Genomic DNA, 22,522 nt, shown 5'->3' with positions numbered 1-22,522 from the left:
TGTCATGTCTACAACCAGTTTAATTTTTTAAAAATGAAAGCACCTTAGTTTTACAAATTAAGTCAATGGGATTAAGCCAAGTTTTTTTTTTCCCTTGTGGTACTTGAAAACCTTTCACAAGGTACGTATTTGTATTTAGCACTGTTTAATAGTTAAAGCCAGGAAATGGTGTGAGGGCTAAAGAGAAAAGTTTCAGCTCCTAAGGTTCTTTTTCCCTCTATCTACTTCTGTCCCTGGTCCTTCCTGTTTTTATTTGCTCCTCACAAACACAACACAGACCACTAGGCTGACATGTTGTTCAAAGAGTCATGGGAAAAACAAAGGTTAACAACTGTTTCTGGAAGAAGGAAGGGAGAGCTGTACCTCTTTTAGTCAGACTTACCTGCTCTATCATGTCCAGAATATGCAGTTCATCCAGGCTATAGAACTTGTCTTCAGTTGCAGAATCCTCTTGAATATCACTTGCATCATCTTTCATAAATCCACTAACTGGGTGTAGATTTACTTGCTCTTTCTTCAACTGCTCTTCCTTTCCTATCATATTTGGGCTACAGTGGTGACATAATCAATGTAATCTTTTATAATGATTGAGTGTTTTTCCTCTAAGCCATTGCTTCCCAAATATTGTATTGGTCTCATGTAATGTTCAGCATCAGAAGGGTTCATGGCTAAAGAAAGTTTAAATGTGCTCATATTGTGTATTTCTCTTGATGATTCATAATGAATTTATTAAGCATATTTGAGATAGCACTCAATTGAGGTACCTATTCTGTTCATCCCAGTATCTTCAAGAATTAGGAGAACATGGAGTTCATTTTTCAAATAATAACTGTTAACACCAGTTACTTTTAAGGAAACAACACTTTGGGAAATACTGACAAGCCTTTCCACTTCTGCTGTATTATTTTATCATCCCAGCATTCTTGACAAGTAGGTTGGTTAATTTGATTAATTTCATGTTTAGGTCCAGTGTACATAGCTGCCTTCTAGTGTACATTTATTTTTTTATTTTTTAAAGATTTTATTTATTTATTTGACAGAGATCACAAGTAGGCAGAGAGACAGCAGAGAGAGAGGAGGAAGGAGGCTCCCTGCTAAGCAGAGAGCCCAATGCGGGGCTCGATCCCAGGACCCTGAGACCATGACCTGAGCTGAAAGCAGAGGCTTTAACCCACTGAGCCACCCAGGCGCCCCCAGTGTACCTTTAAATAGAGGATTGCAAATAGCAACATAAAGTAGATTTAAAAATGGAGGTTTCTTTGGGAATAGGACTTAACAACAACAACAACAACAACAACAACAAAAAAAAAGAAACTGCAGCAATATGGATTTCAGTAACTAGAAAACCACTAAAAAAAGAATGAAAGTACTATAAATGCAATGACAATTAGCTCAGTTCTATAACTGTGTCTAAAAGTTTAAATGCATGCTACTCTCCTTTCAAACTGGCCTGCTATTTATAAATTTCCTTCTTAATCTCATTAAATGATAACAAGAAATAGTACTTTTACTTGTAACATAAATGACTTGATTAGTGAATAGAAAGAAAGTAGATAACTGTAGGATGCATTATTACTTCTTTCAGGCACTGAGACCTGGAAAGCACAGGCATCTAATTCTTGCACAGTAACTTGTAAAACACTATAAAATAGTCATTAGGTATCACTAAGGTATTCTAGAATGATTCAAACATTTTGGAAAGTTCAATGAAATCAATTGCTTGTGTAGACCACTGGTTCCCAAACCCAATTAATTTTTCAAATTACCTGAAGAGCTTTTATAAAATTATTATTTTTGCAGGTACCCCGGCAACTGTAAATACATAGAAAAATCTGTATTTTTGGAAAGCTCCAGAAGATTATTCCTAAATTTTTAAAGTTTACTAATAGGATTGTGATAATATAGGAAAATGTTCATATCAATAAGATGCAAACTGAACCATGTAGAGGTAAAATTAGATGAAATTTAGGATTGAAAACACTTCAACAAAGAAAATTGTTAATCACAGACCTCTACCCCTGGGGCAAATAATACATTATATGTTAATAAAAAAAAAAAGAAGAAGAAAATGTTAAGGGAAGTATGAAGCAAATGTGGAAAAACAGTGTCATTGTTGAATCAGGATAACAGTTACATATATTAATGTATATGTATATAATTCTCTTTACTTTTATGCATATTTGAAAATTCTCATATGAAAACAAAGGTCCCTGGGTAATTTGATAATCATTCAGGTTTGGGTCCACACTGTAGGTAAAAGAAGCAGAATGACTGACAGCACTGCTTCAATCTTTTGTAAGTTATGCTTATGGCACCTAGACCTGACTTGAAAAAAACAAAAAGCAAAAAACTATTGTTCTAATATTGTTTTGCTCAATTTGTTGCCTTGACACAGAGCATGAAAACCCATCTTGGATGATGAACCATTTACTTACCAACCAGATCACTCCATTATCAGTGAGGAAATATCAACTATAAGTGAGGACTTTAAAGTTAAAATGTGTTGTTGCTGCCATTTTAAGGATATCTTAATAATTTATGTCCTCACATGAATTTTCTAAAGTTATCAATTTTCAATTAACAAACTTTTTGGTGGTTATAATGAATCTCTTCACTACTGTTATCCCTACTTCCATCCTCTAATGCACGAATCATGAATCACATAGTTGTATAATAATAGCGATCTTCAGACACTAAAAGGTTGCCAGTGTAAAGGTTCAAAATTCATGGTTAACAGTTGGGATTAAAAACAACAAGCTATGCGTTAAATAAACAAACCAAATCAAAACAAACTCTTCTGTAAAAGAGGTCATTAGGGCAAATAATGATCTGTTCTTTAAGGTTAAATCTTACTTAAATTTAGATTTGGCTAACCACAATCTAGACTATATTTTAAAAGATTTCTATGCTGGATCCAAATTAATCTTTGAATAAAAAAGCAGTTAGTACTGGGTGACTCTTGAGTAGCCTTGAATAAAAAGGGTGAGAGATTCTATCCTCCCAAAGTAAATGATAATTGAACTTTTTATCATTCTGTTAAAAAGTGGTAGGTTATTAAGATAAGGGATTGTACTTTCTTATTTTAAAACACTTTCCAAGGCAAGGCTGTGTCATACTGGCAAAGCAGACTTTGAAAACAGTAAGAAAAATTTAAAAATTAAATAAATACTTACCCTTGCTCTTCTTTTGATTCCTTATTCTGAAAAACAGCATCAGGAATTAGTAATCTATATGAACTATGTCTGTACAGCATAGTGATGTAAACTGCATTTAGATCAGTGTTTCTCAAACTTTTTTGACCACAATCGAAATAAAATATTTCACATCATAATGTAAATGCACTTATATACAGAACTTTATACCTAAGTATAAAACTGAAATTTAAGTTCCACCAAATAAACTTTACCCATAATGTATGTGTTATGGAGTGCATGTTTGTGCCCTAATTCATACACTGAAACCCTAATTCCCCAGTGTGATGGTAACTGGAGGTAGGACTACTGGAAAGTAATTAGGTTTAGATGATGCTATGAAGTCCTCATGATGGAATTAGTGCCCTTATAAGAAGAGACCCAGAGCTAGATCTCTTGCTCTTGTGTATGCTCTCTTTCTCTCCACAATGTAATGATACAGCAAAAAGTTAGCCATCTGCAAACTAAGAGGGCCCTCATCATAGACCAAGTCTTCTGGTACCCTGATCTTGGACTTCCCAGACTCTAAACTGTGAAAAATAAATAAATGTTTGTTGCTTAAACCACCTAGTCCATGGCAGTTTGTTATAGCTGCCTGAACTAAGACACTATGTGATGAATTCTGAAGCTTTTTTTATTCCTACTAATTCTATCTATTTTATACAATGGTAGTTGTGACCCACTAAGTTGATTTTGTAATCTACCACTGACTCATGAAACAACTTAAAAATTAGTGATTCAGATATTGGAAATAAGTACTGAAGCTGTGTTTGCACCTACTGGTAATCTTGGGACAGAGTATATGTAATTCTCCTTTATAGAATACTATACTAACTACAAGAGTTCTTGAAAAATCTACACATAAGGTAAAAGCAGACTGTTATATTAAGAAATCTTACAGAAAAAGAAGTGTTAGGAAGATCACAATGTTAAAAAATGTTAAATGTTAAAAAACTCTGAACTTTAAGTTCATTAAAGTAAAATTAAAAAGGCAACATAATATATAAAGGTAATATCAATGACAACACATACTAATTAAGAGTATTAATTACTTTTATATATTACCCTTCTATTAAGAGTTTAATTACTTTTTTTTTTAAGATTTTATTTATTTATTTGACAGAGATCACAAGTAGGCAGAGAGGCAGGCAGAGAGAGAGAGAGAGAGAGAGGAGGAAGCAGGCTCCCCGCCAAGCAGAAAGCCCAATGTGGGGCTCGATCCCAGGACCCCAGAATCATGACCTGAGCTGAAGGCAGAGGTTTTAACCCACTGAGCCACCCAGGCGCCCCTAATTACTTTTATATAAATTAGAGTATTAACTTCTACTACTACCTCTTATTTACAAGAAACTTCAGGGTCTTCCCCACAAATTTCACGATTTGTTTTGCTTTATTTCTTTATATTAAGAGAATTTTTGCATTTCAGTGTCTGATCTATGTCCAGTGCCAATCTGATTCTATGATTTAGAATTATCAACTCCCACCTTGGTTTCAGTGTACCTGAATAACTGAATGGAAAGACATCTCGTTGTTCATAATGAACACCTAGTATAGCTGATTAATTTTTGGAACTTTTTAGGTCTTCCCATGACAACTTTTTGTCAACACATTTATCAGTCTATTCGACATTCATCTCAGCAACTTCTCTCCTGTAGAGAGTACACCCAATTTGAAGGGCTAGATTTACTTCCTGCCAGGTTTCTTTTTTTCCCAAAGGCTTCTATTCTTCTGCCATCTGCTTTACTTCCCTTTTCCATCCTTAACCCTTAATTCCCCTGGATGGGAATAGGAAGGAGGACCTACTTAACTCCCAAAAGACTTATTTATAATTTGAATATATTAGAGGCTGAATACGAAATTCCTAAATGAAGAAAGAGTGACTACAAAGTCTATCTACTAGTTACAAGTTATCTGTACTGTCCCCTCTATTTGCTATACAAATTTTACTTTTTATCATATTCTTCCAGAGTCTCTGATAGATCTTTGTAGGACTTCAACCAATGTTAGGTAGAGATATTGCAAAACAAATCAAAACATATCATTAACAGAGGACACATCTTCATTCATAGGGACTTTGTTCTTATTCTGCTTAACACAAGCTAATTTCTGCTAGAATTTTTCATGAGGAAAACTCCTGATTAGAGAACGTGATTGAGTTAGCTTTTTACAACAGGTTGCTTACACTGTAACTAGAAAATTCTTTGTACCTACAATAACGAAGTATATTAATAAGACAATTTCTGTAAAACAGTACTATGTAAAAATCTCAGCATTTTTAGGTCATATACTTTAAAATTTAGATAAAGAAGATATAAGATCTCTCTTTTAATGTTCAAATCTTATCTTGATAAAATTATCTTCAAAGTATCTCATCTTCTTCTAATAAAATAAATTGGAGAAAAAAACTTAGGTTGTTATAAACAATAAAAAAAATCCTGACATTTGGGGTGCCTGGGTGGCTCAGTGGGTTAAAGCCTCTGCCTTCGGCTCAGGTCATGATCTCAGGGTTCTGGGATCGAGCCCTGCATCAGGCTTTCTGCTCAGCGGGGAGCCTGCTTCCTCCTCTCTCTCTCTCTCTGCCTGATTTTCTGCCTACTTGTGATCTCTGTCTGTCATATAAATAAATAAAATTTAAAAAAAAAACCTGACATTTAATAAGATTTTCAGTATTACTAGCATGTGAAGTTCTGAGCTGTGTTTACATTTATTTCCATTTGTGTTTACTCCCTATTTAATTTCAATTTGACATAAAAGTGGGACTTTCTACATTTAACTAAAATTGAGAATCTGAGTAACCATATTTTAATTTTTTGGAAGAAACAAACTATGTACCTTTGGTCTGACAGCTGTGCATTTACTTGGCCAGCTTTATGAAGTATTAGACGTGAATTTATTAAGTTTGTCAAAAATTTAAAAATATCAACTAAAATAAAAGACCAGATTGTGTTTTGTCATGCAAGGATTGCCTAAAAATAAGCCTTTTTTTAAAATTTTTTTTCTTTTTTTTTCATTAAAAATTTTTTTTAATTATGTGGTTAGTCACCATATAATTAGTTTTCATTAGTTTTTGATGTAGTGTTCCAACATTCATTGTTTGAAAAGTCAGTCTTCTTATTCATCTTTTAAAAAATATAACTTAATTTTCAAAATAACTTTTGAATAAAATGGTAAGTTATAAAAAATGCTGGTTACAAATATGGAAATAATAATGATATTTTATTGATCAGAGCATAAATAACCTTTATTTTGTTCTTCACCAAAGTGTTTTATAACTTTCCCTTCATTGTGTTAAATTTCATTTATGATTAAAATCTGTATATACTCCCAAAAGACTAGGTAATAGGGGCTTACAAGATTGTAGTTGGGGATATTCTCACTGAATTTATTATATAATCTACAGAGTACATCTAGATTTTAAGTAGATGTTTCAGGCCAGAAAATAACACTTTTTTTTTCACTATAAAGTTTGCAAAGCATAATGGGTAGCTCTATGCTTGATAAAAACAACAACAACAAAAACCTCTTGAGTCCAAATTCATAGGAATCTACAAACATAAAGAGTGAACCAAACTGTAAAGGAACTTTGGTAATCATGATATGTCAATGTAGGTTAAAGAACTGTAACAAATGTACCACTCTACTGGGGGATGTTGATAATGGGGAAAGTTATTCATGTGTGAGGGTCAGAGATACATGGAAAACCTCCCTTCAGTTTTGCTCTGAACAACAATAATAAAATCGCCCCAGAAATATAGTCATAGTTAAATAAAAAATTAAGCCAAAAACAAGACTCAACTTTCCTTTGTAATTTTCCAAGCAATTAAGAGTTTTTTGCTAAAACTGCTATAGACAGTAACAAGAAGTTGTTTTATTTTGCAACTGGCAAAATAAAGAAAAGGAATGAATGAAGCTTCCTGAATTTGTACCATTTTTATACATTATTGCATTATTGAGAGTCTTGGACACAAAAAAGAAAATCAACATTTATTAAGGTTTTGAAAAATGCATCTGAATGTATCACTAAAAATATGATGAGAAGCAGTTTTTCAAACACTGAGTAGGCATTTTTAAAATGAGAGTGGTATGCAGAAATTAGTGAAATTTCCAAATAACTACTTCAGTTTCTCATTTGTCTATTTAAATGTGTAATTACGATTTAGGCAAGTGAAATAGGATATACTATGAGTTTAAATCAATCAAGATCTAATATATATATAAACTTCTCTATAGCCACATATTCAATAAACTCTTGATATTTCTAAGTCATTTATGCTTTATGTCTACTTGAATTAATTTTAAGTTCTAACAGTGAATCCATGTATTAAATCTAAGTGTTCATAATTAGACATACCTCTATTATAATGCTAATACAGTCACTTACCTTTTTATTCTTAGTCTTTTTCTTTTTCTTTGGTTTACTCTTAACCTGACCAAAAAAAAAAAAAAAATCAATTAATATGCAATTCAAAATACACAATAAGTTATTTTGCAAAATATATTTCCTTTAACCACTGAAGTCTTTTATCTTCTAATATTAAATATCACATTCTCTTCCTAGATTCTACAGAAAATTATTTTCATTTTCACTTTGATTTCAATCTCAGTCTCCTGCTCTTGAGAATTCATTTATCTATAAAGGGATAACATATCAATGGATAGGCTATAGAAAAAAAAGCTCAGAGGTCCTCATTTTCATATGTGCATGCATGAGCAACAAAGGAGGAAAGGACTTTAAAAAAATCAACATATTCAAGTCCATAAGAGGAAAAATTAAGTCTGGGAGTAATTTAGTGACCATATAATAACTGTTGAAGAAATACAGTAATACCATCCTGCATGATTTTAATTCTACCCTTGTGCAAATGGCACTGAAATATAAATATCCCTGTTTGCTTCTTTCTCTCTTCTTCTATTCCCCATTATGCTTTCTTCTACTTTCTATTAACTCCCAATTACTCAGGATGAAGAAACATGTTCATAAATCTAGCATAGTGTCCGGCACATAACAAGTGGTCAGTAAATGCTGGCAAAATAAACGGTTAAGGCAGAAAAAAAAAAAAAAAAAGGTTAAGGCAGGAAAGATTTTGGAAGAAGTACCAGGGAAAGAAGCATTCCAATTCAAGCTCTATGTAAAGACTATGATAAACATAAACTAAAATCATCTGGGATGCTGTAAGTATAGCACATGCAACAAACTAAAGGCCCTGATTAAGTTCTAATTTAAATATTAATGAGAGCTTATACTTCCTGGAGATCTTTAACAGATTCTGTTGAAGATTCACTGGGTATCGATGCTCCATCTTTATTCATTTCTGCTAACTGTATTTCAGGGTTTGATTTCACGTTTATATTGTACTCCATGAGGGGTGGACTTAGTTCTTCTTCCTCATTCTGTAACTCTTCTATTTCAATACCTAAATGTTAAAAATAAAAACACTCAAAATCGGGCTGCATACAGTTTTTGCCTCATCACTATTATAAACATATCTCTCCCCCTAATAAAACACCATCCCAGGAACAGAAATAGAAGATATCTTACTCTGTTCCATTACTAGATGAAAATGAAATGCCCATTTGTCAATGACCAGATAAGCACAGATACTAGCCTAGAACCAATCAGTACAAAGCCAAATGCTAAGATACTTTACTATTATCTCAAGTAGACTCTAACTATTAGATAATCTAGAACTTAAGTCGACTCTAAATACTAAGTTTTTGAGGATCCTGACATTGACCTTAATACTGCAACAAGTATGATTTTAGGATAATGAACATTCTTTATTTCTAACTTAAACATTTTTATTGTTTAAGTATAATTTTACTCCAAACAAAACCCATGGTGTTGTTTTCTCATGTATAATTTTACTTGCACAATATGAATTGCATTAAAAAAACACACACGCACAAAGAGCACAAAAATGGAAATTAAAAAAATCAGCAATTTACCACTTGGCAAAAAGAGTATATATAGTTTAACAATGGATAATTAACCAGATAAAAGCTACATAAGCTAAAGATTAGCATATATGAGCAGGTAGAGCAAGCAGGTAGACATTTCTGCCTGTGTAAGTGTCCAATGTGTTAAAAAGTTAACAAACTATATTGGGTAAATCCTGCAGCACATGCTCTAAGACCAAAGCAGAGTAAAAGGCTCATACTACATTCAGCTGACCAGTAGTAATATGACCACATGATTTTCCAAGCTTATAACAACAAACAATTATAGTTTATCATATAGTTTATCTGACCAAATAAAATGCCTAGAAGTATCCCCTAGCTGTCCCAAGTTGAAAGGTCACCCAGGCACTTTGTTTTTAAACATACTTACGTTGACTGCCTGTTATTGACTGTAGAGCAATTCCTATGATACATAAAGAAAAAATTTAAGATGTACAACTGCAAATGCAACCAAAAAATATCTGACTGGGACTAAGAAAAGTCAGAAAATTTTTACACTGCACCAATAACTTTTATAACTAACTGGAAGCTAATTATAACATGAGGTTATAAACTCAAGTTTAGAAAAAGAAAACAAAATTTTTATAGTTCATAGTAGATAATGCACATTCTTATAATTTAAGAAGTCTAAGGTAATGAAGTAATAATAGTCAATTATGAAGTAGACCTCCATTGAAAGTTTGAGCATTTTTTTTTAGCAATATGAATTATCCTGATCGGTCTTCTTTCTTGCCCATTAATATTTATTAAGCACCTACAATGCATCAGGCCCTATTCGGCTCTAGATATTGGATGATGAAGAAATAAAACAACCTTTACAGTGATTTAGTGGAAACAGTGGATATTAACCAAACAAATGAAAATAGCAATTGTAATAACTACTAGGAAAGAGACAGAAGATACTAGGATAGCCTCTATTAAAAAGACTTGGAAGTTTTTCAGTCTACAAAAGTGAGAACAGACTGCCTGAAATGCTTCGAATTTATTCAGTGCTCAAGTATTTCCCAAATATTACCTTTATTCTCATTTGTTATTAAACATCTCAATAAAGTAAATGTAAAAAAAAGTCTCTTATTTTAAGTCACGGGTTCTTGCATGACTTTCTCAAATCATGAAAGTCAGCATTTTCTTCTTTTATGCTCAAAGAAAGCTCTTAAAGGATTAAGCAGGAAAACATAATGGTATCCCAGAACCTTAGTAAAAGGATTGTTATTGGGGCCTAGAAATTATCTCTACAGAAAATCTGGACCAGTTCAGCAATTACTAGACACCTACTAAGCTGTATGGTTACATAATATTAGTGTTGTCATCAGCTGCTCACTAGGTAATACAACTAATAACCTGGGACTAGGTAAAGTCACCCAAAATAGCACAGTACAGGTTTCAGTGATGCTGAGATGCCTTGAACTCAATTCTCCGTGATGGCAAATGAGAAGCTATCCAGGAATGTTGAAGAGGAGATACAAAGTCTTTCCTATATCAAGAGACAATGTCCGGGAAGGGCTATTGCTGACCTTGAATACTTGCATAAACATTGTTTGTTTGTTTGTTTGAAATTACTCATGGGCATGGCCAATGGACAGCTATCAAACTTTTAAACTACGTATCTTGGTTCTGCTGGAAAGTAGGAGAAAACATATACCCCAGGTGTATCCTTGAAACACATGGAACCTGTTTTCCATGGTTTTCCTTAATTTTATAGTAGTGATAACCTTCAACAATTCCTTTCTAAAAACAAAAACTCAACAAGTCAAGAGAAATCCTCTTGAATTGTTAACTTTCCCCTACTTTGATCTCAATAAGGCAAAACTTTTTAGTTCCTGCATTATAATACATTTCTATGTTTCTATACCTTTATTCTTGTTTCCTTCTGAAATGTCCTTCTCCGTCTTCTTCACTGGGCTAATTTTTACATGTCATTTAAAAATTCTTTAAATATTACACTCTCCAGAAAGGTTTTCTTGGACTCTCTTAGGGTAGGATTTCCCATGGTATTCTGGAACATTTCTAGCACTATGATTTTTATGAGTTTCTTGATGAGTCTATCCTCCCAAGAATGTGAATTCACTGAATCTCCTGCCCTTAGCCCTGTGTCTGGCACATGGCAGATACTCAGTGAAGATTTACCAGGTGAAGTAAGTAAGTATTTTATACCTTGTTGATAGCAGGATAACATCCTCTGGATGATTTCTGGTACTGGTATGCCTAGGTAGATGGACAGTTGATGGTAATCGAGGGAGATATTCTCAATGGGATTCTCCTTCACTTTCTCAATATCCTCTTGCTTCATCCCGAGGCGCAGGAGAATATCTGAAACTTTTTTCCAAATTGAATTGAATTGTGACTCAGTGAGACCATTCATCAAAATCTCACTAAGGAGGATATCCCTGTATTTGCACAGCCTCAAGATGTCTGCAGACTTAGAGAGATCAGAAGATGTTGGTTCCATATTCCAGCCTTTTTTGGGTGCAGGGAATACATTCAAATGCTTTATGAGAGCTAAGAGGAGGTACAAGTCAAACTGTTTGGACTGTGGTAGCTCCTTGTTTGGGGGATAAAGCAGATGCCATGCTCCACCCAAAGGGTGATTGGTCCAAAGATGGTTGTAGTAGGGTTCCAGCACATTCTTGTGTATAAGAAGCTCTTTTTTCAAAAGAGGGGGTGGCATAGCCTCATCAAATATTTGCCGGACAATGTCAGTACCAGAAATGATAATTATATGAAGCAGGTGATAGAAATAATTATAATCAAGTTTGAAGATAGGCATTTCATCTGAAAATGAATTTTGAGAAGTCAAAACATTCCACATTAATGCTCTTTTTCCATGTGGTCTCTTGTATTACATCCTAAGCTCCTGTAGGATAGGGACTATTCCAAAAGAATGAAGTACAATACAGTGCTTTGCCATAGCCAGTGCTCAATAAGCATGCTGCTGTCTAGCTGTCAAAAAATCCCAACAAAAACAATATATTCCCAAGTAAAAGTAATCACAAAGACTAATAACACAGAAGCCTTTCAACCATCCAGGGTTTTGTTCAAGTAAGTGAGCTTTGGCAACCAAATGGCATAAAAAGTATTAAGCCTTTGAAAATTCTGAAGACTCTCAAGAATGGTAACTGCCAGTGTTTAATTATACTTTATTTAAGCAACTACTTTTATCTTAATCAGCACTGTCCAGTAAAACTTTCTGTGATAAAAATGTCTTAAGATTTGGTCTACTAGCCACTGAACACCAGAAAAGCTGCTTTTTTGACAAAGGAACTGAAACTGAATTTTATCTAATTTTTATTAATTTAAATAGCCACATATGGCTAGTGGCTACCATATTAGACAGTACAAAGCTTTATCAAAAAATATTAAGTTACTTAATGCCTTACTACTGGAAGTGTAGTCCACAGGCCAGCAGCGGCATCCGTAAGGGAGCCTCTTAGAAATTCAGAATCTTAGCATCCCTCCCACCACCACCCCCAACCCAGAGCTACTGAATTGGCACCTATGTTTTAACAAAATCACCAGATGATTTAAATATATATTAAAGTTTCAGACATGCTGACCTGATGATGATGTTCTTACCCTCTCAAAAAACAAATTAATGACTAAGTTTATTAAGTTTATTATTAAGATATTTCATCAATGAAATGGAATAAAACATGAGAATGAACTACTTTGTATTTTCCTAGTTTAACAGCACCTCCAAAGAAGGAGAGTAGACTGAGATGAATTAGAAAGTAATAAGAACTTGATATATGATGGTATATTTTAATATAAGTATCCAAATATGTATTTATTATAAAATGCAGCTTTATTATTTTATCCTTCATGATTCTATGTTTTGAGAAATTTTAAAACTAATATTCTTATTTGATGTACTTGACACACTGTGGAAGCAAGCAAGGTTACAAAGCAAAAGGCCCAAGGAGCTTTCTCTCAGTGGCCAAATAAGACGCTAACTGGGATCAAGAACATTCATTTCCCCCTACCAAGAAGGACTGGCACCAAACTATTCTTCCATGGGAGTAGGAGCCCGAAAGTATCCAAGTGCTAAGTGGCTGGCATTTCTTAGCATACTGCTGAACAGCTGGCACCTAAGTTTAGACTACTTGGCTTTGAGCCCAAAATTTTAGCTCTATTAAAAGGGAATGCAACAAGAAGAGATGTTGGTAGGTAACACCTGCTGGAGTCCAATCTTACTGGGTAGTGACAGTTTTATATACAATAGACCTAACAAACTTCTCTACAGGATGCCACGGTAATATTAAACCCACACACCTGCTGATTTCTGTCCATGAATTCCAGCCTATGCCAAGTGATGCTCACTTAGTGTAAACCCAAGCCCAGTGAATGACAAACAAAAGCACATGGTTGTTAATGGCACGATACTGTACAGAACAAGTCAAAACTTTTAATACGGTTTTCAAGAGGAGGCATAGAAGAATAAAACAGTACCTTTTGTACTAAATTTTAAACTGATCTTCGGTCTTATATCAGTATCGGTAATTTTCAGAGACATTAACTTTTTATAACTGCAAGTAGAAAAAAATTAAGTTATAGTTAATAACAAAGTCAGTCAAGATTTCTGGCATCAGCATGGCTAAGTAAGTAAGCACTTTCTTTCCCTCCTTCTCCTGGAAAAACTTAAAAACAAAAGAGAAAAGGGAATGAACAAACAAAATGCACCAACCTCACATTGTCATTTTCATTGGAATTATGAGAAAAATAGATTTGCTAGATTTCACACCAAAAAAGAAAAAAAAATCATGTGACTAGCTTATTTGTAAAAAGGCTGTATGGCAGCAGAAACATTGCTAAAAAAACAGCAAATCTATAGCTCGGTTGGGACCCCTCTCCAACATAAGATCTTTCTACCAATCATTATTCCAAGGAAATTCAACTCATTCAATGACTAGTGATATAAAAAGAAAAAAAGAAGGCAGCAATGAAGAAACCAGCATAACAGCAATACAAATAACTAGAAAAAAAATGAGGTTAAAAGTAGCAAAATTTATTAAATAAATGAAACACTAAGTAAACGTTGCCATAAAACAGATGAGAAACTTGAGACTTGGCACTGAGATGAACTTTCCCACAGAAAACAAAACAAAAATGGGACAATACCACCACAGAATGTTTAATGAGGACAGAGATTTTGGTGGTGCTTGCTGTTAACTACTTTATCTCCAGCACCATAACACTGCCAACCATCCACTATGCTGGAAACATTTTTAACTCTAACAGTATGAATTACTGGTGAAGATACTGAGTAAAAGGAATTTTGGTGGTGGGAGTGTCAATTGGTAAAACCACTGTAGCAAACAGTTCAGCAAAACCTACTAAAGTTGAAGATAAGGACAGAGGGCCTAACCAGTTCTACTCCTAGGTATAGATTCTGGAAAACTTTCTGTACATATACATTTGGACACATGTCCAAGCATGTTCATCATAGCCCTATTTGCTACAGCTGGAATTCAGAAATAACCCATATATCTACCAGTGTAATTAAAGTAGTACAGACATACAATAAAATTATAGCAATAAAATGGAAAAACTATAAAAAGAATGCATCACACAAATAATGTATAGATAAGCATAAAAAACACAAGTGTTTAAATGTATATAAAGTTTAAAACAGAAAAAAATTAAATTATAAGTAACAATACATTATGGAATTTATATCTAGAAATAAAACATGACAACAATAGCACAAAAGATGGGAAGAAATGGAAACATATGATAAGGTTCATACATGCTCTGTGATACAGTTTTTGAAAATGGACTTTGAAAAGTTAAAAATGAAAGCGAATTGGGGGAAATCAGAGGGGGAGATGAGCCATAAGAGACTGTGGACTCCCCCATATCGGGCTCCTTGCTCGGCGGGGAGCCTGCTTCTCCCTCTGCCTCTGCCTGCCTCTCTGTCTGCCTGTGCTCGCTCTCTCTCCCTCTCTCTCTGACAAATAAATAAATAAAATCTTAAAAAAAAAAAAGAGACTGTGGACTCCAAGAAACAAACTGAGGGTTTTAGAGGGGAAGAGGGGTAGGAGGATGGGTGAACCTGGTAGTAGGTACTAAGGAGGGCACATATTGCATGGAGCACTGGATGTTGCACATAAACAATGAATCTTGGAACACTGCATCAAAAACTAATGATGTATTTTATGGTGACTAACACAATTTAAAGAAAAGTTAAAAATGTGTATTATATGTCTCAGATCACAAGAAGAAAGCAAGAAAAGGAAAACACCCAATAAATAAAACAGATGGGGAAAACTGAAAACAACCAGGAAGATGATAGATTTGAATTCAACCATATCAATAACTATAGAAAATTTAAGAGTCTCATGCTCTACCGACTAAGCTAGCCAGGCACCGCTCAACTACAGCAAATTTATATGGAATATATATTCCAATTTAACAGACAGACATTGTCAAGTTGGATATAAAGAAGCAAGTCCTATGCTGTCTATAAAAACTCTCTTTAAATACAGATATATGTAGGTTGAGGTAAATAAATGCAAACATATTAATCCAAAGAAGACATAAAATGACTGACAGGTACATGAAAAGGTGCTCAATATCATTAATCATCCAGAAAATGAAAATCAAAACTACAATGAGAGATCACCTCACACCTATTAAGAGTAGCTATTATTAAAAACACAAAAGATAACGAGTGTTGGCCAGGTTATGGAGAAATGGGAATCCTTATGCACTGTTGGTAGGAATGTAAATTGATACAGCTACTAGGGGAAACAGTATGGGGGGCCCTCAAAAATTAAAAACAGAATTGAGCCAGCAACCTCACTGTTGGGTATATATTATACACCCGAAGGAAATGAAATCTTTAGCTTGAAGAGATATTTATATCCCCATGTTCACTTTAGTATTATTTACAATAGCTAAGACATGAAAACAAACTGAATGTCTATCATGGATGAATGGATAAAAAAATATGACTTATACACACACCATACATACACACACACACACACACACACACACACACGGGAGTACTATTCAGCTATTAAAAAAAAAAAGGAAATCCAGCCACTTGTGACCACATGGATGAATCTGGAGAGCATTATGCTCAGTGAAATAAGCCAGACAGATCAAATACTATATGATCTCACATATATGTGTGAGCTATAAGCCAGACAGATCAAATACGATATGATCTCACATATATGTGGGAGTTAAAAATACCCTGAACTCACAAAAACAGAAAGTGGAATAATGGTTGCCAAGGATGAGGATGTGGGAAAAATGAGAAAGGGGGTCAAACAGTACAAACTGGGGATCCAATTCCAGTGTGCAGCACAGTTACCATAGTTAACAATACTGTTTGTATACTCGAAAGTTAAGAAAGTAGGTGCCTTTTTTTTTTTTTTAAAGATTTTATTTCTTTATTTGCCAGAGAGAGAGCGCACAGGCAGGCAGAGTGGCAGCAGAGGCAGAGGGAGAGGCAGGCTCCCCGCTGAGCAAGGAGCCTGATGTGGGACTCAATCCCAGGATGCTGGGATCATGACCTGAGCCGAAGGCAGCCGCTTAACCAACTGAGCCACCCAGGCATCCCCCCCCTTTTTTTTTAAGATTTTATTGATTTATTCTAGGGAGAGAGGGAGCATGCGTGTGAACAGGGGAGAAGCAGAGGGAGAAGGAGAGAGAGATAACCTCCAGCAGATTCCATAGAACCCAACATGGGCCTTGATTCCATGACCCCCAGAGATGACAACCCTCGCTGAAACCAAGAGTCTGATGCTCAACTAACTGGAGCCACCCAGGAGCCCCAGAAAGTCAATCTTAAAAGTTCTCATCACATACACACACACACACAAAATGTTAATGCATCCATCACCTCACACAGTTAACTAACCTTACTGTGGTAATCATTTCACAATATATATGTATATCAAATCAACACTTTGTACACCTTAAATTTACATAATGTTATATCTTTAAAAAGCTAGGAAAAGGGCACCTGGGTGGCTCAGTTGGTTAAACGTCTGATTCTTGATTTCGGCTCAGGTCATTATCTCAGGGTCCTGGAATCAAGTCCTGTGTGGGGCTTCACATTCAACAGGGCGTCTGTTTGAGATTCTGTCCCTCTTCCACTGCCTCTCTGCCCACCAACCGTCCCATGTATGCTCTAATAAATAAATCTTAAACTTCTTTATTTTTAAGATTTCTTATAGGAAAAAAAAGCAGCAATATGTAAAAGATAAATAGATCATGAGCAATTGTTATTCATCCCAGGAAAGCAAGGTTGATAAAGCATTTCAAAATAAGTGCATATACCATGTGTCTTGGTGATCCCAGCTTTGTAGTAAAGCTTGAAATCAGGCAATGTGATGCCCCCAGTTTTTTCTTTTTCAACATTTTCTTAGCAATTCAGGGTCTTTTCTGGTTCCATAAAAGTATTCTTTAGTCAAATAATCTTCGACAAAGCAGGAAAAAATATCCAGTGGAAAAAAGACAGTCTCTTCAATAAATGGTGCTGGGAAAACTGAACAGCTATTTACAGAAGAATGAAACTCGTCCATTCTCTTACACCATACACAGAGATAAACTCAAAATGGATAAAAGACCTTAACATGAGGCATGAATCTATCAAAATCCTAGAGGAGAACCTGGCAGTAACCTCTTCAACATTGGCCACAGCAACTTCTTTCAAGATATGTCTCCAAAGGCAAAGGAAACAAAAGTAAAAATGAACTTTTGGAACTTCATCAAGACTGAAAGCTTCTGTCCAGCAAAGGAAACAGTCAACAAAACAAAGGCAACCCACAGAATGGGAGAAGATATTCTCAAATGACACTACAGACAAAGGGCTGATATCCAAGACCTATAAAGAACTCCTCAAACTCAACACTCAAAAAACAGGTCAAAAAATGGGCAGAAGACATGAACAGACACTTCTTCTTCAAAGAAGAAATGGCTCACAGACACATGAAAAAATCTTCATCAACATTAGTCATCAGGCAGATTCAAATCAAAACCACATGGAGATACCACCTTATACCAGTTAGAATGGCCAAAATTAATAGGGCAAGAAACAACAAATGTTGGAGAGGATGTGGAGAAAGGGGAACCTTCTTACACTGTTGGTGGAAATGCAAGTTGGTGCAGCTGCTTTGGAAAATAGTGTGGAGATTCCTTAAGAAATTAAAAATAGAGCTACCCTATGACCCTGCAATTGCATTACTGGGTATTTACCCCAAAATACTGGCTATTTACCCCAAAGATATAGTGAAAAGAAGGGTCATCTGTACCCAAATGTTCATAGCAGCAATGGCCATAATCACCAAACTGTGTAAAAAGCCAAGATGCCCTTCAATAGATGAATGGATAAAGAAGATATGGTCACAGATTGCATACAGCACCGGGTGTGGTGCAAAAATAATGAATACTGTTATGCTGAAAATAAATTAAAAAAAAAAAGATATGGTCCATATACACAATGGAGTATTATGCCTCCATCAGAAAGGATGTTGAAATATGTTGCAATACCCAACTTTTGTATCAACATGGACAGGTCTGGAGGAGATTATGCTGAGTGAAAAAAGTCAAGCAGTGAGAGTCAATTATCATATGGTTTCACTTACTTGTGGAGCATAAGGAATAACATGGAGGACATTACAAGAAAGAAAGAAAAAGTGAATTGGGGGAAATTGGAGAGGGAGATGAAGCATGAGAAACTGTGGACTCTGAGAAACAAACTTAGGGTTTTGGGAGGAGGAGGGGGAGATAGGTGAGCCTGGTGGTGGGTATTAAGGAGAGTAATATTGCGTGCAGCACTGGGTATGGTGCAAACAATGAATCCTGGAGCGCACACACACACACACACACACACACAGAGATACACAGAAAAAAAAATAAGTGTATGTAATTCAGCATATTAACAAAAAAAAAGAAAGAATAAGAAAAAAAAAACGATCATCTCAATGCATGCAGAGAAGCATTAATTCAATACCAATTCATGATCAAAATTTTCAGAAAACTAGGAAAACAAGAGTTTCTTCAACTTAAAAAAAGGTCAACTATAATCTACAGCTAACAACATATTAAATGGAGAAAAGTGGTCTTCTCCCTATGATCTAGAAAAGACAATGAGGTCTGCTCTCACCATCTATATTTAACATTGTATCAGAGGACCTAACCAGTGCAGTAAGTAAAGAAAAATAAACGCAAAGCATATAAACCGGAAAAAAGAAATAAAGTTGTCCTTAGCTACAGATGATATGATAATCCATAGAAAACCTCAAAGAATCTACAAAATGATATTAGAATCACTAAATACCAAATCACAGGACACATGTTCAGTATATACAACTCTATATAATAACTAAAAATTAAAATTTAAAAAATATCACTTGCAACAGCATAAAAAAACAAATACATGGGAACAATCTGACAAAATATTTACAGGACTGTACACAGAAAGCTATACAACATTCCTGTGAGACATCAAAGAAGATACAATTAAATGAAATTATAATTCATGTTCATGGATGGGAAGCCTCAATATTGTTAAGATGCAAATCATTCCCAAATTGATCTACAGATTCAACATAATCCCAATCAAAATCCCAGCAAAAAGGTTGGAAAATTTTATAAGGTATTTCTTAGATTTATTATAAAACAGCAAAAGATCTAGAACAGAAAAAAAAAATGGTTTTGACCTCTTACACTGTTGGTGGGAATGCAAGTTAGTGCAGCCTCTTTGGAGAACAGTGTGGAGATTCCTCAAGAAATTAAAAATAGAGCTTCCCTATGACCCTGCAATTGCACTCCTGGGTATTTACCCTAAGGATACAGATGTCATGAAAAGAAGGGCCATCTGTACCCCAATGTTTATAGCAGCAATGGCCACAGTCGCCAAACTATGGAAAGAACCAAGATGCCCTTCAACAGACAAATGGATAAGGAAGATGTGGTCCATATACACTATGGAGTATTATGCCTCCATCAGAAAGGATGAATACCCAACTTTTGTAGCAACATGGACGGGACTGGACGAGATTATGCTGAGTGAAATAAGTCAAGCAGAGAGAGTCAATTATCATATGGTTTCACTTATTTGTGGAGCATAACAAATAGCATAGAGGACAAGGGGTGTTAGAGAGGAGAAGGGAGTTGGGGTAAATTGAAAGGGGAGGTGAACCACGAGAGACTATGGACTCTGAAAAACAATCTGAAGGGTTTGAAGTGGCGGGGGGGTGGGAGGTTGGGGTACCAGGTGGTGGGTATTATAGAGGGCACGGATTGCATGGAGCACTGGGTGTGGTGAAAAAATAATGAATACGGTTTTTCTGAAAATAAATAAATTGGAAAAAAAATAAAAATAAAAATAAAAAAATCATTAAAAAATTTAAAAAAATTTAAAAAAAAATGGTTTTGAGAAATAAGACCAAGTTGAACTCACACCACCTAATTTCACAAGATAACACAAAGCCATAGTAACAAAGTATGTTATTAGCAAATGGACAGATAAACAAATGAATGGAACACAAAAATGAGTTCAGACGGATAATATACATAATCTATAGATTACATATATATACATATATAAATGTGACAGAACGAACCTTGACCCTTATGTCACACCATCTGCAAAACTTAACTTGAAAATGGATTATAAATCTGTAAAACCTAAAAACTTAAAACTTAGAAAAAATATAGGAGAAAATCTTTTGATTTGTGGGTGGAAAAATTTTTCTTAAAACACAGAAAGCATTAAGAATAAAAGAAACATAAGACTTTACTGAAATTATTAATTTGTGCTTTTTGAAAGATACCTCTTAGAAAATAAAAAGACATGCCATGGACTGGGATAAAATATTTTTAAAATACATTTTAGATAAAGAACTTTTATCTGGAATATATAAAGAAATCTTACAGCTCAAAATAAAACAAACAATCCAATGGAAAAAATTGGCAAAAAATTAGAAAGATAATTCATCAAAGAAAATATATGGGTGGCAAACAAACACATGAAAAGATATTCAACTTCATTAGTCATTAGGCAAATGCAAATTAAGACCACAATAATATACTATTACACACCTGCAGAGAAACTAGAACTCTCCTATATTGCTGGTGAGAATGATAAAATGTACAGCTGCTTTGAAAACCATTCGGCTTAGTTTCTTTAACCTTAAACATATACCATATGACTCAGTGCTCCTGCTCCTAGGAATTTGCACAAAAGAAATGAAAGCATATGTCTATATGCTTTCATATATGTGAGTATTTATAGCAGCTTTATTCACAATAGCCGAGACCAGAGACAACTCAAATGTTATCAGCTGTTGAATGCATAAATAAGTTGTGGTACATCTATACAATGGAAAACTACTCAGCAATAGACAAAAATAAACTATAGTGATACATGCAATAACATGGATGAATCTCAAAAGCATTATGCTAAGTGAAAAAGTTCAGATGCAAAAGGTTTTCCTACTAAAGGACTGTCAGTAAAAAGCGTATTATCAGAACAGACAGCATACAAATGGTTACCCAGGTTTAGAGGTTGGGAGAAGGGAATGACTGAAAAAGAGATTTGGGGGAAACTTTTTGGGAAGATAAAAATAGTCTGTATCTTGATCATGGTAGTGGTTATCCAACTGTATACAAAGAAATTCATTTACATGTTTATTTCTAAAGAGTTAATTTTACTGTATATAAACTGTAGCTTGAAAAATCTGACCTATAAAAAGAACTTCAGTGTTTAGGGCCCCTGGGTGGCTCAGCTGGTTAGTAATAGGTTAAGCAACTGCCTTCAGCTCAGGTTATGATCCCGGAGTCCCAGGATAGAGTCCCGCATCAGGCTCCCAGCTCTGTGGGGAGTCTGCTTCTCCCTCTGACCTTCTCCCATCTCATGTTCTCTCTCTCTCTCAAATAAATAAATAAAATCTTAAAAAAAAAAAAAAAGAACTTCAGTCCTTAGAAATGCACTTATAGATGACATTTTTATAAAAAAGACCAAGAAAGGGATGACTGTGATGGTCAGGATAACAGTTACCTAGAGAGAAGGTGAGGAGTTGAGGAACGGGAAACAGCCACAGGGAGTGCTTCTGGAGTGGTGGCAAAATCCTACTAACTTGGGTAGGGACACAAGAGTGTTTGCTGTATAATAACTATTAAACATTGCATTTATATTTTGTGAGCTTTTCCTCAAATATATTTTAATAACAATAAAGCATCTTAGAGTTAAAAAAAAATAACCATCCTATTATTCATGCATAAAACCCCATGAAGTAGCTCCTCCAATTTGGCAACTGAGATCCAGTTACCAGAGGATTCTCTCACAGTAAACAACTTAAAACCTGGGAAAATTATAAAAAGCAGCTCCCTGAGGCACTGAGAGTAGAAAGAAAAGA

At 34.7% G+C, this 22,522-nt stretch overlaps 1 protein-coding gene across 10 annotated transcripts in view; it reads right to left on the bottom strand.

The window, feature by feature from the left end:
* DZIP3 (DAZ interacting zinc finger protein 3) overlaps nt 1–22,522 on the bottom strand; it is a 109,504-nt gene that overhangs the window by 31,322 nt on the left and 55,660 nt on the right. For 8 of the 10 annotated variants that reach the window (XM_044251344.1, XM_044251345.1, XM_044251341.1 and 5 more), the window contains 7 exons: nt 13,596–13,672; nt 11,304–11,921; nt 9,520–9,552; nt 8,436–8,605; nt 7,573–7,617; nt 3,174–3,199; nt 383–548 (listed from right to left, as the gene is read on the bottom strand). In XM_044251344.1, coding sequence (XP_044107279.1) covers nt 383–548; nt 3,174–3,199; nt 7,573–7,617; nt 8,436–8,605; nt 9,520–9,552; nt 11,304–11,921; nt 13,596–13,672 — 1,135 coding nt within the window. The remainder of the gene's footprint in view (nt 1–382; nt 549–3,173; nt 3,200–7,572; nt 7,618–8,435; nt 8,606–9,519; nt 9,553–11,303; nt 11,922–13,595; nt 13,673–22,522) is intronic. The other 2 variants (XM_044251349.1, XM_044251350.1) reach the window with 2 other exon arrangements.

This window comes from Neovison vison, chromosome 6 (assembly GCF_020171115.1).
Source record: "Neovison vison isolate M4711 chromosome 6, ASM_NN_V1, whole genome shotgun sequence".
In the NCBI taxonomy this organism is placed as follows: Eukaryota; Metazoa; Chordata; class Mammalia; order Carnivora; family Mustelidae; genus Neogale; species Neogale vison.
This window is presented reverse-complemented; position numbering and strand designations above follow the sequence as displayed.